At 35.1% G+C, this 18,379-nt stretch overlaps 1 protein-coding gene across 1 annotated transcript in view; it reads right to left on the reverse strand.

The window, feature by feature from the left end:
- Positions 1-2,465: 2,465 nt before the first annotated feature.
- PHF14 (PHD finger protein 14) overlaps positions 2,466-18,379 on the reverse strand; it is a 161,587-nt gene continuing 145,673 nt past the window's right edge. The window contains exon 19 of the mRNA XM_086855937.1: positions 2,466-2,647. Within this exon, the coding sequence (XP_086712063.1) occupies positions 2,573-2,647 (75 nt within the window). The 3' untranslated portion in view covers positions 2,466-2,572. The remainder of the gene's footprint in view (positions 2,648-18,379) is intronic.

Raw genomic sequence — 18,379 nt, forward strand, 5'->3', positions numbered from 1 at the left:
CACTGAGGAAAAAAAATATATGATGAAAACGTAATTCACACAGGTACTTTGAAAACTCAAGCATACACGAAAAAATCAATTCAGCTTCAAATTTTAACTAGAACAGAATCAAACTAAATGAACCAACCTATTTGGTATAGCCTTTATCTGATCCATTTGATCTCTATCACTTAAACACTTCCCCCCTCTGTTAAGCAAACATGTCTACAAACAAGTTATTAAAATCAGTTTCCTACACTTTTCTGGCAGGGATGAAGGTAGGACTGCTATTCAATTCAGCCACATTTGTCTCAATCTCCACCCCAGCTGATCATGGTAACAGTACTGGCTTAGTGTTTTTCAGTGAAAAAGTCTAAATTCCTATGTTTTAATTTTGAAGTAAATAACTTAATCAAGAGGCTTGTTAACAACTGTAGACTTCTAGTGACGTACTTTGGAGTTAGCTAAAAGTATGGTTTATGTAGTAATACTTTCACATTAAATTTCTTAGAAAATATATGGAAATACTCTTTTAAAGCTCATCAGAGTTATGCATCAAATGGAAGCAAATGGTATATTTCAATGTCTGAACTGATTTTCTCACTCAGGTGTTTGAGAGCCAAGTAATGTATGTATTTTCATGCAAAGTAAAAGTAATGCATTTTCATGCAAAACCTGAACAGCAAATAACATCCCTTCTCACACACCTGTACAGTCCTGAGCTCACAGCAAAAGGACAAACATGCTGCCATGTACTGAAAGGAAGATTATAGAAAGATACAAATATTTTGCCCAACTGAGGCCCTACCTGTTAATTTCAGGCAGGCTAAACCCAAACATCAAGTGCATCAAGTGCAGGCTGAAAGGCCAAGGCATGTCCAGGCCAAATCATCTCAGTCAGGAACTCCCCATATCATTACACTTCCTTTGTGTAACCTCCATGTAAAACTTCACTCTCTTACCTTTTTCACTTTTACGTTACTAGTTCTGTCCTTCAAAGTTCAGAAGCCTTTCAGCCTGTTCCACTGGACACCCTGCCCTTCTTCAGATCCTGATGAGAACTAAGCTCTGAGAAGTATGGTTTTCTGGGTTAGCCAGAAAAAATGAAAAGCATTCCCTTTGTTTTCACCTCCCCTGTGATCCTTCACGATGCTGCACAGAGAACAGTCCCTAAAGTCCTGCATGGTAAAATCTGCTTCTGCTTTTCCTAAATGTGTCTCTTCCACTGCAGTGAAGAGAAAATCATATTCCCTCTCCTCTCTGAGATGGCTACAGTGCTTGATTTGCACCAAATGGACCAATGCTGAATTTATCTTATTTGTTAATTTACATGATAGCTGCATTCGTTAAAATGAGATCTAGTGTTATTAAACTCCTGTAGAGTAATTGTGATTGAAATTTGTTCATGAGCTACACACATTTGAACCTCAAAAACCAGAAAAGAATTCATGAAAGTTATTAAGCACAGACACATTGTTTTTAAAATATCTGAAAATACAATTTACACAGAGAGGATAAAATCTGGGATGGATACTATTTACAATCCAATTTAACACTCAATGCAAAATGTAACAGTAAAAGTACAGAAGAGTGGGAAAAGAAGTGAATTTTTTCAGCTGGAGATTATTTATTTCTCTAGAACAAGATAAACTTCATTGAAGAGACTTCAGTGAGTGTTGTTTTAAACCCAAAAGAGAATCAGTGAGATTTTTTGTTTTTTCATTGCAATCTGTGAAACTATCAGGCTATAAATCTACCTCTGAGTTTCTTGTACTTTCCCATGTAGTGACCTGAACAGGCTAAAAAGCAAAGGTAAATTGGAAAACAAAATTAGGACTATAGGAAGAAAAGTTTAGATATTTATTACTCACTTAAAGGTCTAAAGACACAGAAAGAAGTTCTTTTATTTTGTTAGAATGGAAAGATTGGCATGAGGGAATTAAACCTGGGGAAGATGGCCTAATCAAGACAAAAGGTTGACAATCATTAAAAGACAATGATCACATGAAGATGGAAAAGGTTTACAGAAAGAGAAGTATAATGCAGCAAGAAACCGATTAAAAATCACAATACAAATGTAAAACTAATTATTTCTGAAAATGTACCATATATATCAAAAAATTCTTGCCTCTATCTACTCCTCAGAAACATTTATTTTAATCACTGATCAGAAGAAATTTCAGAACTCCTTTAGCAGAACATATTTATCTAACTTTTAAGAATCAAAGCTCTTGCTCAGAAATACCAAAATATGTCTGAGTTATAACTATCCTTTAAGGATAACACTGCTTTGCAGAGTAAAACATAAAATTGCCCTATTTGCTTAGTAAATGCTACAAGTGATGAATAACCCATCAGCTTTCCATAATGTGTTCAAAAAGCTTTCAGAATTTTATTGGTAAGTATTCAGTTCTGATAATTCAGCTTTTAATGCAATCAAGAATATCACCAGGAGCTACTTAATTAATTCCCCAGTGCACCATGAATTTAATTTTCAATGACTTTATTGAGAACTTTTTTTGTTAATTTTACAATGAGAAACTATAACCACTGTTACACAACTTGCAAATATTTCAAACAAGACAGCAATCTCCTATTTTTTTGATTTTTTCTGTTCCAAATTCAGCTCCTGAGATGGATTTTCTGCTTCAGCTTCATTTTCATCTTCCTGTAAAAGAAAATGAACACCTGAACATTAATCAATTTATTGAAAAGTATTTTTCTGCTTATGCAGATGTATGGAATTCTGTACAGTCTTCTGCTGTCTTTGCCTGGCTAGTAAGCATAAAAATAAGCAAAAAGTAATTTATTCAAGTGATTGATTTTGCTCAAGAGTTTAAATAAAAATGATAAGAAATTTAAACAAGACTAATTGGATACATTTATAGCAGAACAATAATTTAAAGAGGAAATATTTTACTGACCATTTTACTGGATAGTTACATAAAGAAATTATTAAATCACACACGGATGACAACATATTCAAATGCCTAGAGCAGACAATATTACACACTTTTCCTTTGTTCTTGACCAGAGGTTCTCCCTAAATTACTTTTGAATACAAGAACTTTCATCACTGTACTAAAAATTACTTTTGAAAAGCATCTGCCATTGAAAAATGTTTCATTTTTTTGTGACCAGATATGTTTACTTCACCATTTGATAAAAGACAATAAATTTAACTTCAGAGACACTTTATGTGCTGCAGCATCATATTTTTGTCCCATCTAGCATATTTTCTTGACAGGTCTGCCAATTTTCCAATTACTTGTACCACCATATGTTATCTGAAGATCAGTCAGGTCTAAAATAGGAAACATGAGCATGTCAGGCAGCAGCATGCTTACAATATTCTACAGCTTCAGCTCCAAGAGTAAGGCTCATAATTCACTTTGGGCTCCTCTGGATCTCACTGAAAAAATGAAGTGACATCATAATGCCTGTTTCCATCAGAGTGGATACTATTTTGTGTCCAGTACAAAATTGTGACCTCCAAAGTATAAATTATGGAAGAGTAAGAAAACTGTTTTATAAGGCAACTTTCAATTCATCACATCATGAACAGTCCTTATCACAATTTCAAAGTATGACCAGTTTTCTAGTCTGCATTTTAATTCAATTTACAGAGACTCTTCCACATTCCAATAACACAAAAAAGACATGAACAGACATTTTGGAATGGAGAAGCATCCTGGCTGCTGTAACATTACTCATCACAAGCTAACAGTTAAGAGAAAGGAAACACCAGGGGCATTTAGGTGGGACCCAGTAACCTGAGGTGTATTTTCCTGATTTGAAAGAACATTTTCATTCTTGTGGGAAAATAACTTTATCCTTTTGCATCCTAGCCCTTTCACCATCAAAGCATGCTCTGTAAGGATAACTGTAGTATTTAGAGGTAGAAAATATATAGGAAGATTACAAGGGCAGCACAAAATAGGACAGCAGTAGAAAATCTCATTTAAAAATGTGATTTTGTAATATGTTATGCCCAACTGCAATAAAATGGAAAAGCAAATTGTTCTATTAAAGTAACAGATACCCCAAGCCATCACACCTCTGAATCCTCCCCCTTCTGGGGACAGCCTAGACATTGAGAAATATTTACATAACTGACCACTAAAAGCTTTTACTCTTCTCTTCTCTCTCTGGACCGTCATCTCTTCAGTTACCTTTTAAATATGCAGTGCTCCCTGTGGCTCCTTTCATTTAGGTGAGAAAACATGTCTGTGCATGTGTGTGAAACCAAACACTGAAGAGTCATTGAAATTAGAAGGGTAGAATGTATTAAAGAGTGTGCAATGTATAGTATGCATACAGAGATCAAACTTTATATGAAAACACACAGGGCAGAATAGCAAACAACAAAGGAGTAAGGTGCTACCAAGCCTACTGCTTACAGGTGACAAAAGAATCCTGTGGAATAAAAAAAACACTCACAGAAACTTTTGGCTACTATGGAAAAACAGCCAGGTTATTTAATGAAGAACATGTTAATAAAAGAGCAGCAAATCTGTGTGTTTCTGCAATGTCTGCAAGGTCCCTACCCACGGCAGTTGTATCCCACCTGACCTCAGCGCCAACTAATCCACCTCCCTAGCACAAAACTTGACATTATTCTGATGTCCTGACTTGTGCTCTCATTCAGGAATATAAACCCTACACTATCATTCTTTCCCAGAACTCTTCACATATTACTTAGGGCTTCCTCTCCTAATAGATGAAGCATGCAGAAATTTTGGAGACAACAGAGCCAGACCTTCACCTGAGGACTACAAGAGGGTTAAAGCACATTAGGCTCAATACTGAATATTGGCTTCCTGAGTTTTTTGATGCCAAAAGTTTTTATCCAATAATGAGAGTTTTTTAAAGAGAATCTTCTGGCTTTGTGTAAATTTGCAGTATTTAATTCTGTGCTCAAAAGGTCATGCTTGCACTCTGGCAGAATTCCCAAGTTACAGCAGCAGCTGCAGTGATCAGTGTATTCTGAGCTGCAGAAACAATGGCTGATGGTAATGGCAGCTCCAGGATTTGCCTGGGTTGAATACTCCAGATGGAAGCATCAACTTTGGGATATTTTTCAAAACTAATACTTTTCCTTTGTTTATTTCCTGTTGGTTCAACTAAGTAAAACATAGTCAAACAGGTAGAATCTACCACCAGAGCATAAACCTGACTTATGTGGGCAGATTCCATTGCACAAGTCATCCAGATGCCTGGCTGATTTTTTTTAATTATTGTTATTAATGTGTTTTTATGCACAAAATCTTTCTGACTAGCATTGCATTGAACCATGCTCCACATAAAACATCTTAATTTTGTACAAGGGATTTCACTCCATCTTGTTTTCCAAGAACAGAAACACACCTCATTTAGAAACAGAAGTTTGGTATCTCTGAACACAGGTGTTTGCTGTGCAAAGCTCAGAGTAACGATGTTTGATCTTTCTCATAACATGAATTATCAAGGGGAGAAAACTCTTCTTTGTTAGACATGCCTTGAGCCAGATCAGCTCCCAGGCCTGAGCACTGCTCCATGAACAACAGTGCCAGCACAAACAAGATGGCAGAAAGGATTTTTGGGGTACAGTGGAAAGTATGAACCACCAGTTTTGGCAGTCATGCGGCTTTCTGCCAGAAAAGAAGTGACAGTGTCAGAATAATTTGGGACATAAACCTCTACAAATTATAAGGAGTCTTCTATTACTGCCAGTATGCTTGGGGGAGATCTGAACTGGCAATTTAGAGAACTGGTAATTTACAAGATGTGAAGACTCACTATTATTTCAGCTTTGCTGACAATGCAAGATTTCTATGAAATGCTTTATCTTTTTTTTAGTAGCCCAAGAGACAGCCTGATGATTGCACACAGAATACTGAAATGGCTGGAGTTTCTAATGTCATTAATAATGTTTGAATTTTCATCTACACAGCCTATATAGCCTAATTATCAATAAATTATGCAAAACAGAGAGCAGATTAAATATATTTAGTTGTTTTAGTAATTACTACCCATCATTATCATTATAATGCTTTTGACTCTGATGAATAGCAAAGGAAAACCTTTTATTTTCATTTTATCTGTTAAAAACCAGTCCATGATGGCAGTTTGTAAAGTTTTTGCTACCAGCAGCTACACAGCAGACAAAATCCTGAATTCTGGTTTCTGCCCAGAGAAATTCAGTTCATGTTTTTTTCATTAATACCTCACATCTCCTTTTTATATTATTATTTCTTTTTCTTCCAGCCACCTGTGACTCTAACATCTAGGGTTTTCTGTTCTAAAAATCCTAAAATCAAAGTAGCTTTTCCTAGCATTTGTCACACGATGAACTTTTAAAGTAGTTCTTGCCATTGGATGCCAAAAATCAAACTTGTCACAGTATTTTTTGTGACTACAGACAACCATAGACTCAAATATCATATAGTGAATACACTCACCAAAAAGATGCCTTTGCACAGATCTGGTAACTTGGAATAGCCAAGGGAGGTGAATCCCTGAAGACTGTACTACTCCTACTGAAAAAGTGCACTTAACAGCCCTAAGATTATTTTAATATTGAAATAAATGAATTTATGCTATTACAGATTTACAAAACCAACAGGGATAAGAAAAAGTACAAAGAGCATTACAAAGTGCTGCTAAACCCAACACTGAACTGAAATGCCAGCTCAGGAGCTCCTTAAGCCACCAATGACCTCATCTGCATCCTGATGACACTGATGGAGAGATGGAACTTCCACATTAGTTTTCCTACAGCCTTTGCACTGGCATCCCACCCTTTCTCTGATGGAAACAAGGTATTGGATTAAAAGGTCCTTTGGGTGCTCTACAGATGTTTCCAAATGTCCTATGGACACCTCTTCTTTCACAGTGCTTGGACTATGCTTGGTAGCTGAGCATTTAGGAGTCAGCAACAGAATGGGGCCAGGAATTTAGAAATGAGACCCTAAAATCTGCCACATAATTAAGCATTTGATTTATTAAAGTATTAAGCACTCAACAGCTTTGCTGAAGTTAATGAGAATACTTCGATATTTAGGTAGCCTTAGGTGACAAAAACTAAAGGTAAGAGTCTGACTTTTAAATTCTATTTCTAAAGTTTGAAATTTCTATTTCTATTTCTAAAGTTGAGAAGGACTGTGATACAATTTTATCTCCTTTGAAAGCATATTTAAGGTCAACCACATTATTCTCTGACCAAAGAATAACGGGTCAAACACAGAAAGTTAATTTTGTGGTAAATATTCCAGAATATTCCCTGGATATTTGAATAGACAAATTTTAGAATGAGAAAATTAAAAATTAAACAAAACAAAACAAAACAAAAAGCCCAGAAATAGGGGGTTGAGTATCCCTTTCTCTTTTTACTCCCTCCAACAAAATTCCTTCAATGTGTCTGAGAATTTTCTCCATTAGTTAATGACGTGAAATCTGGAAAATGACAGTGAATTAGACAATTCTTAACTCTACAGGAAATCTGACACTCTTCTACAAATAGAACAGATCACACATTAATTAACTGTACTAGGACATGCATCAATTCCCATTCTGTTCATTGCACCACAGCTGTAATATCTAGAGTTGCATTACAATGTTGCATATTTTGCCAACTTCAACCAATACTCTAAACTTAATAAACAGCTATATATGACAGGATTATGTAAAGAATCACCTGAATAATAAGGAAGTATGCAAAACACAAAAATGTCCTGGTATAAGGAGGAATGACTAAAGGCATGTCTCTGCTGGTACATGATCCAGAAATAGCATCTCAAAAGCACTGAAGACCAAATTCTGACACCAACACTTTCTAGAGTATCTTAACCCAAAGGACTTGTAATATGACTAACAGACTATTAAGGATGCCCAGCTGGCATTTCATCTCTTGCCTCACAAAATCTAGCTAGGAAAACACCAGTTGGAAGAAGATAAAAATACTTTTAATAGTCTTAAAAAATACATCATGGAAAAAAAAGGAATTTATTAAACATTAGAGCTTTCTTTTGTGTATGCAAAAGCTTCCAAAGTCACAGGCCACATTTGGAAGAAAATGAGTGTCAGGGAAAAACTGGGAGCTAAGATAGTCTCTCTGTTAAATCACCAAAAGGAAAGTACCCAGCAGTAAAATTCAAAAGTTATTTTTATTCCAAAGCCTATGTTATCTTCTTCAGTGGTATTACTGACAACCCTTGTAATGAACAGTGGTGCAAAAGTAAAGTACAAATGGAATGGTTTTTTACCAATGGATATTAGAAGCAAATATAAATTTATTGTGATAAGTGACAGTTTTTTTGTTACCACAGCTCTGCAGTGATAAGACAGCTGTTTGTTTCCCAAGAAAAGGAGACCCTTGCTACATGGATCATTTTCACAGTGACAGCCTTGACAAGTTTGACATTTGCTTCATGAAGAATTCTAAAGCAGCCATCAAGAAAATGCCCCCTTTGGGACCACTGGATATCTGACAGTTGTACCTTTTAATGCGCATTGCCATTAATTCTTACTGTCAAAGCCCACCAAAGTCCTACAGCACAATCTCTGCTGATCTGGTACACTATAAAATGCAGGCTAAGAAGGGACTAACCATTACAATGCAAGCAAACATGACATCAATTAACTGGAAGCAGCTCCCCACCCCACTTTGTTCTGTGAAAAGAGCAATGCTGCAGTGTTTCCTTTCCGAGCAGTACAAACTGCTGAGCTCTAGGTGGCAATGCAAGACCAGCAGAACGACTTTTACACTAAAGCTCCTCTTTAAGAAGCTACAAGCAGCTGCATGTTTATCACAAACTCTTTCCTTTAACTCACACTGCTACAAGAACTTTAAAGTTTTTTTGAAATGCTTGTCAGTGTTCTGTATTTTCTATTTCCTTGTTGCTAATTCTGATTATACAGATAAATGTACCATCGCAAGAGCCCTTACAGTCAAATTTCATTTAATGCTTAGTACAGAAGTGGAATTTCATGCCAGATTTCAAATCTTCCATCTGTTCCTCTCCTTTTCAGGAGGCAACCATTCCACTGAGTGGTCCCTTTGGCTGACTGCCACTACAGTTGGGATCCTCTTCAGGGCAGGTGGTGCTCGAAACCCAACCATTGTTTTACAAGTTCAGCTGGCTCTCCTTGAAGAAAGTAGAGGAAAATATTTCAAGAATTTGAGTCCCTAAAGGTTCAGGTTTATGAACATTTGACTGCACCTATAAATGCTTAGATATCACAAACCTGCAACATCAACTGAGAAAGAGATGAAAAACACTTTTAACAGGACTGTACTGTGCCCATATGGGACAAGTCCTAATTTCCACTCCAGAGTGAGAGGGCACTCTAGTTCTCAAATCTGACACTGTCATAAATAAGATAATTTCTAAGGGAAATTTGTCTTTCAATTATAATAATTACATCTGTGCATATATAAACACATATATGGAAATCACAATAACATTTTCTACTTATGTAGCAACATAATAATTATTTTTATGAATTCTAAATTTAAAACAAAAAGTTCTACCTTACATATACTGGTAATACTACTACTAATATTTCATAGCCTAGAAATGCATATTATAATGAATATAATTTTAAATATTTATGGTTAAACTCTCACCATATTTACACTATATATTTACTAAGTTTTAAGAAACAAACCTTATTCATGTTTGTGTTCTTTATACTAGGAAATAAAATGTGTTCTTCTTACAATAGTTACATGAGAACAAAAGGTGCTCTGGACAACAAAAAGGAATTAATAGCTCTATTTCTTAGTACTATTTAATGGAAAAAAACCCCAACAACTAAGAAGCACAAATTTAATTTTTAAGTGCTCAATTATTAGGCTATAAATGTATCTTGGTAGGTACTAAATGACAGCTGATGATTTTTTACATGCTTTAACTTCTCCATTATATTTCTCCAATAAATTCATATAATCTGCATATAATCTATATATATCTATAGCCCCTTATCAAGGGGACTGAACATTCTCTGCTTCAAAAATGACTAACAACATAAAATGAAAAAGCATTAACAAACTCTAATGTAACAACTGAGTTATACAAAAATGCTTCTGGAAGCTACTATCGAGACATGCTGGCCAAAGCTGAAAGACATCTCTGTAAACATCACTGAAGGACATGTTTATAACAGAAAAAGACAGCACTACCAAATGAAAGGAATAAATTTATCTCAATAACAGAGAAAATACAGACCCTAATGAAAATGTTTTAGGAAAAATGAGTGCATTGCATGCTTCTGACCAGAATTAATTAGAGTTTTAATGTTTTACATTTCCACCATAATTCTTTAAATGGTGCATTTATTTCATAGTAATAAACATTCGGTTCATTAAGTAAAGTTCAAAATCTGTGTTACTCGCTACATTTAACAACCTTTGGCCCTCTTCTTCTGTATTTCTTGATTCAGGTTTCCAAAGCATTGAATAAGCAATTGAGGAACACGATTAAATTTCATGACTCTGCATATTTAGAATTCTTATTTCAAAGACAAAGGGCAATTAATCAATCCACCATTCTATACTGAATTTCAACTTTAGTGAGCCATGATAGATACTGAAATGAACTCACAGGAAATGCTTAATTAAATCACTGTAAAAAGCATAACTGAAGGTTTTTCCTTCCTTATGACAAAAGAAAATGCATATTTAATTGGAAAAACCTACTGCAGTATTATAAATTTAATAACTTGGGAATTCATGAAAATACTGCTATAATGTGAGAGATAAGAATTCAAAAAGCTTTTGTCTTCTTATATCATCAGAACATTTCACCTGAGTACAACCATGAAATTCTGTTCCTGTTCAAGGCATAAAAGCTGGAACTTTCAATGGAGTTAATATGATGACATTACCTTCATTTTGTCATTTATTTTCCAAAATGTGATATAAGTAAATATTGTAGAAATGACTTTACATTTGCTGTAATACTGAACTCCTATATTTAGTCACAATCTATGAAATTGCCAACAAAACAGACAGAGATTAATAAAGCTGTAGAAGTAGATGAAGGCTAGACTGTGAGAATAATTAGAACCTGTGCTACCACTGAAGTAATTAAAGACCAAAAAGACTTTTACCTAAAAAAAACCTAAAACAAGAACCCCCAAAATTCCTTTCAGCAGGTCCCCCAATATACTGATATTTAAATTTATACTGATATTTAAATTCAGAATCCAACAACTATAACTATCAAACATTTCAATTATTTCAACAACTTCAGTTAAATAAAATCCCCAAAAGAGCATTTTAGACCAGATCTGTAGTGTCATATTAGCAGTCCCTTCCATCTCTCATGGAAGATCCACTGTTTTTCCTACTGTCATCATTCATTAAATCTGAATTTACATAAGCATTACAGACCTACAAAGAAGTCAAAATCATTGCTTTCCAAGATGTACAAACATACTTTTAATTTGACTATATAGAATCATAGAATGATTTCCTTCATCCATCTGGCCATGGTTTTAGTCAGGCTGGACTTCAGTTGGTTTGATGGCAAAGGAAGTGTTTTTATAAGTGTAGATTTGTTTTTATATTTTGACTTTATTGCTATATTGGAAGGATCCTTTTCTGAGCCTGTAATCACGCCTGAACAGTCCTGATTCATACAACAGTTTAAATCAGATGCCTTAGAAGCATCAAGGGTGTATTGGTAATAAAAACATAGTCAATTTGGAATCAAAACTGTAACATTTAATATGCCAAGGGTTTTAACAGTTTCAAGCTGATCAGCTTCTAAATTAAAAAAAAAAAAAGAAAATAAAAGATAAAAAAAACAGGTATCAGATTTAACAATAGATCTCCTCAAACTCCATTCCTCTGCAGTTCCAAGTGTTATTCCAAGCTAAATGTTATTTAATTTAGTGGGTATACTGAGGAATGCATGATAGCAATATTTCTTCACTGTGATTTTTTAAAGTCAGAATCAAATGAAATTGTTTCAATTACAAATAATGTCATGTCCAACCATTTAATGTTTCAAGTATCATCAAATGGAAACTTCCAAAAAATGTGCCCTGTAAATGCAGCATCTGCCTTCAAACATACTCTGAAATCCTTCCAAAACCTTATATTTAACAACATTTATATACATCATGGAAAAAAAATAATAAAAAATAGTTGCCTTTCAGAAAATTGACAGACCTCATCTTGGTGCTAGTAGTCACTGCAAACAGGGCTTCTTATATGTTCATTGTGCATTTCTTTCTGATAAATCTGTAAGCCACTGTTTCACTAAACCACATAAAAGTCATCTTTTGGTTTGTCAACAGCTTGCTTCCCATCTCTGCCTACCCTCCAATAAATCACATTCTTAGAAGAGTAGGAGAGAAAAATACTTTGATGTAATTCAATTACTGAAAAGCTATATTCTAAAAGATTCCCAAAGCTAGGGAAATTTGGCTATAACTAATTAGTGTTTTGCATATTTATGATAGAAGAGCTCATTACAGAGCTTACATTATAAATTGTTGTTTATGTACTTTTTCCTTAACACTCTGAAGTCACTTAATATCATTCACTGAAACTGCTTTTGAAGCTCACTAAACTCTATGCCTCAGAAGGTTTTTTGTCTCCCATTACATTTTATCACAGTGTTTCCAAGACTGTATTCTTCACCATAATATTCTTTACCATTAAGGGGCACAAGCTGCAAACACATATACATGCATCATTACATTCAACTCCTCTGATTATTGGCCGGGGCTAGGTATGAGCATAGAACAACACTTCCCTGGAATGGTTACCCAGTTTAAACAGCCCCTGAATCAAGCAGGGCATTTTAATGATAGGTATTTAAGAGGAAGCTGAGCTATTTTCAGACATCCATGTTTTCCTGAAATCCTAGTGCAGCCACTCAACTGCCTCTACAGTTTCTATCTGTCACCTTACGGAGGGTCAGCTACGGCCCCATGGTGATGTTTGATACTTGCTGCTCTCTGCTCCTGCTCAACAGCTGCTCTTGTACCTGTCAGTGTTACCTAACAAGATCAAGCAAAAACTTCCATCTTCATTCATTTTACTTAGCTGCAAACTATTTGGTTTCATTCACTGGCTTTCTTCCTTCTGCATAAGCTTTCATGCAGGACCTCCAGGAATTGGATATCATTCTAAGAATTAACAGCCAATAGCTATTTCCTTATTTTCTGTTTACTGATGATTTAAGATAAACTTACCATGTCTCCTTTACTCACAAAACTAACAGGTAGTATATAAAAAAAAAAGGTTATGTAGGAAAAACAGGCTCATGTTCTTCTTTGGCAAATACCTCTTAGTATTCAAGAGAACCCAGTTTGCTGCTTCCTCTCCTCTACATGTAACCTAGATGACCAAAAAATCAAGACCCACTGAAGCCTGTAGCACTGCCATTTAAATCAGCATTTAAATTTAGAAAAAAAAAAATTTACTACTTATTCTGCCTATTTAACTTTTAAATATGATTATTAACTATATATAAGACTAAAGAAAATACAGCAAATGCCATCTATTTTGGCAGAAAAAAAATCAAGGATCTTACTTTTCCTACTTTAACTGATGTTTCTCTTTGTCTGTCAGTACTCTCCTTAGTGTCAGTGAAAGTTAGTAGCATTAATTACTTGTTATTTGAATTAGACTTAGGTATTTTCAATTCATTTGCACTCAAGGAAACCTTTCAGGAGTAAGTTCTCAAAAGAGCAAATAATGAAAAATTTTGTTAGCTGTTGCTTCCCCTGACTGCTGAAAATTCCACAAAATTATGGTTTTTAAGACCTATATATAGAAAGGTCTCTGCTTCAAAGATTTTGCTGTTCCAAATGATAAATGATAATACATAGGCATACTATTTATTTATTTATAATATTAATAAGTTATCCAAATCTGTCCAATAATCATACCATATGCTACGTAAACACATCTGGGGAGCTTGATCATGAAAAACCTAAAACCAGTTATGAAAACAAAACGAAAGAAGAGAAGAACAAGAAATAAAATATCAGGGAAGCTAAGCAGGTCAGGATAATGGCTCTGTACATTAATTACATTTTGGTTCCAAGTATGGCTAATGAATGAAGAATGACTAAAAAGTAGCTATCATCAAAATTAATATAAAACTATTGTAAACGTATTTTTTCTTTTTAATGAAACAAATAATCTAATTGTACAGGACAGACAAAAAATCAGAGAGTTATTGCAGATATGTTATCAAAACAATACTGAGGCATGAGTCAGTCTGTAGAGGTGTCCTGAGCTGAGGTCAAGGGGACAATTCCCTGTATAGGAAAACTGAGGAAACCTCTGGATTTCTGGAAAATGTCAGTGAAGAAGAAGGAATGGAGAAGTGGTACTTAACAGGTCTTCTAATCTAAAGAGGGTCACCAACAGAAATCAGCATAAAGCTTAAGCATGTCCCGATAGTGAAGCAAGGTCTGAGACTCAGATGAGGAATTTCTCAGCTGAAATCTCTGACTTTTTTACCCCTACAATAATACTTACTTGGCCTGGAGGGTGTGGAAATTGAACTCATTGCTAGAATGTTAAAGAACTTATCCGTAAAATGTGAATAACAATACTTTCAATGTCAGGATGGAGCTCTATACATGGAAAAAATTATGTAAGTGCTAAGTGCTGTGATTGTTATTACATTCAGTGAGTACAGAAGACTTTAAAAGCATTAACTTTTCTATCACAGAACATCACCCATTCTTTCTGAAGCCAGAAAAGAAGACATAAAATGAGTGTACTTATTGCAAGAAATTGTCTGGTTTTAAGTTCTGATGCTTATTTTTTGTGTCTAGAAAAAGTAAACAACCATTAATAGTGGGAATTTTATGATACATGACGTTTTATAATATGCAGCAACCTATAAAGTATATTAAAAACAGTTTTACTTCATATAAACTTGTTTTTTGTCAGGAATTATTTAATTGGAAAGATGTTTTGAGAGCAATCAGAAAGCAAAGCATAAAAATGGTGTCTGGTTGGAAAGATGACTATAGAATGGAGTCAATTTTTAAAATATAATGAGGAAGTAACTACCAAGTCAGTACCTCAGCCAATGGGATCAAATTAAATTGATGTGTCTATTTGTCTTAGGAGAAGCATCTACTCTCCAAGGAAGACGACATTCTAATGGAATTTAAGTGGTGGTCTGTTGTCTCTCTGTGAAAACCACTCTTCTGGAGATAGCCAAGTTTTTTTTTTTACAGGAATGTACCTTCATTTTTAGGCCACCTTGTGTCATTTGAAGATAATTATTAAGACTGTGATGAAGAATTACATCTTTGGGTTGTAGAAACTTGGGTGTTGAAACTTTTGGATATTTATCTTCTGATTCTGGATTTTTAAAAAGTATAACTTATGTCCTGTCTTGTGCTTAGAATTCAAATTTTACTATCCATGGACAGTGGAAGCTTCACACACAATATTCCTTTCATCCAAGAATGGCAATCAATCATTTGTCCTAGAAACATCTCATTTTCTGACATAGTAAGCACTGTCTCTATATAGAACCAATTTTTTCTCTTGAAAATATTTATTTCATTGAGAAAAGGCAGAATATTCTTTCACATATTTAAAAATTTAATTGCAGGAGGATCACTACTGATACTGCCCAACATGTTAAAATACTTTCTCTGAACAGAACTGTCACTAATACAGTATTTAAATTTACAAAGTGATTTCCACATGAATGGGATTGTTCCAGGCTGAAAACAACATTTTTAATACCATAAACAAACAAGAGATGAATGCACAAAATGAACTGTTTAACAGAGGTTTATGTACCCCTTGTGCATTGTATTTGGAAACGAAGTCCTTAAACTCAGAGGCAGAGGATTCTCTGTGGATTAGAAGAGAGACATGCAGTCCTTTCAGCAGCATCCTTTTATACAAAATTTGGCACCAACACCCTGTTTGCTTCAGCAAATGACTTCATGCTTTGTCCTTTTAATCCAATTTCCACCATAATATAGACTGAAGTGTTGTGAAAAATACTGGAAGAGGATGCCTGGAAATTTATTGCATTAGAAATCTAATCCAGGTGGTAATCCAATCCCACACAGCACATTTCTCATTAACTGGGATGTTTAACCCACAAATGGCTTTATACAAACCAGCATTCTGCACTAGCAATGACTGGAAGTAATTCTCACACATCAAGACATGACTCAACAAGGGAGGTAAGGGGCTAAGTCTGACAAGAAGAGGAATAGTCACTCTACTGAAAGCTACAATAATTGATTGTAACACTCAACCCAAGCTGAATAGCTCAGATTTGTAGGTTATTACAGCATTAGGTACTTTCCTGGTGCAGCCCATGAAAGTATAAGCCCCCCCTATTCAGCAAGAGCTTTGTCATTAGGTAGTCTCCTCTCAGGTGAAAGCACCACATGTACCTTAAACAGCCACCCCACAGCAGACAGGAGACCATTCAGAAAAACCTTTTTCATAGTTTAGCATCACAGAAAACAGTAATTTCATAGACAATGAACTTTGCTACTTTTGTCTTTTATTTTTTGAACTGATTCTTTCCTGAAAAGGACAGACACTTACACATGCCAGCAGATTGCCATGTATTTCCTGGCCAGAAAACCAGCATTCCCATGTTCTCCTTGTAGAAGGCCTGGGTCCATTCATGCCTCAAAGGCAAGACAAGGCTGCTTGCTTGTGAATATGATGTCAGACTTTAATTAACCAGGGATTTTAATAAAAGAATAGAAACTCAATAGTCTTTAAGAAACTTAAACATGATGGAAGAACACCACTAAGATATTCCCATCACACCAGTGCCACATACCTTTTTATCCTAGCCAAACAAGTATCTATTCATACAGATGGCTGTCTTAACACACCTTGAGCAGAAGGAAAAAGAAAATGGTGTATATCCATATTAAAAATTTCTACTATTTGTGAAGCAAACATTTTCTTAATGTAATTTCTTACAAATTTGCCAGTTTTACACTCTTCTTTATGGAAAGGTAAAATTGTTCCTTAATGATTTTTGTAATTTTTCACAAAGTATAAGGTTTTGTCTGTAAAGGATATTTCAAAGTTAGGCTGGTAGAAGGAAAAAAATGTGCAAGAAGGAGGAAGAACACCCAAAACCCCAAAAAAATACAATATTCTTTCCAACATGATTCGAACAGCATTTTTCCTGCACTGGGTCTCAGTAATAAGCCAGCCTTCTTGCTTAATGAAAAGGATTTGCATGTAAAAGTACAAGCTGTATCTGTGATTCTCTTTTTCCTGTTCTTACTCTGAGTAACTGAGGTGACAGCTAAGATTTTTATTTTGTCTGAATAGCTCATTAAATGCAACACAGCCCTCCCTTACTCCTTGGATAAAGTCCCAAACATACTTTTTCATTTTCAAGGTCTTATCCATTGATACAGAGAATAAAAGGGTATTTTCTCCTTGCCCAGTTGGTTGCTTTGATCTGATAACTAGACAAAAGCTGATGAAAATAACATGTCTCAATGTTGCTCCACTTTCCTCCCACAAACTGCTTTCTTATTATGTGTAGAACTTCATACTTAGGTGTATGTTTCACCACCTTCAGGCTTGTTTCCTTCTAGCTTTCACAGCCTACTTCACAGAACTATCATCATTTAACCAGGAAAGTTCCTGGACATCCTTAGGATGATGCTTAAAGTCTTAGTATAATTTCCTTTAGATACAAGCTCTTCTTTCTTTGTTCTTCATCTACTTCCTTAAAAGAACATCTTCTTTTGGTACAAGAACAAGGTAGACACAACAGCTTTCCACTTACAGGTATGTTCAAGGTGGGGGGCTGAGTAGATTTCCCTAGAATGGAAATTTCAGGTAGTTGTTTTGCTTTTTTAAGATTCTGAGTCATTATTTTTCCTCTAATCTTACATTTGAGGATATTAAAGTGAAGAAACTGAAACAGGCACCAGTCTCTATCTCTAAAGAACTAAAATGTATTCTGGGACTATGTTCCAACAAGGCAACCACCACCCATGTAGACACAGTGACATATTTTTGTCATCACTTTCAAAAGCCTGATATTAAAATATTTTAGAACTCCCATCATATTAAGTTTTCATCACTCATAAAAATCTTTAGATTCCAGAGGAATGAGGCCTGCAGCCGTTACATATGCTGTGAGATACGCAGCAAAGGGATTTCCATGAGACGTGCCACACCCAGCTCCTCTGACTGCTGAGGACTAGCTAGAAAGCAAGGGTGTTTATTTTCTGCCAAATTTCTATACTCTTACTGCAATAGATTCTGACAGTGATAACAGCAGCTTTTGTCTCAAGTGTTAGAGGTCTCCTCAGGAGTGCAGCAGGTTGCAATCACATTTATATCAACTAAGATAATTTTTTAAACTAACTTCTATGCATAAAATCATCCTGCTTTCATCATGCCAGATGCATGTGCCCCACT

The sequence above is a fragment of the Cyanistes caeruleus genome, chromosome 1 (assembly GCF_971803275.1).
Source record: "Cyanistes caeruleus chromosome 1, bCyaCae1.hap1.1, whole genome shotgun sequence".
Lineage (NCBI taxonomy): Eukaryota > Metazoa > Chordata > Aves > Passeriformes > Paridae > Cyanistes > Cyanistes caeruleus.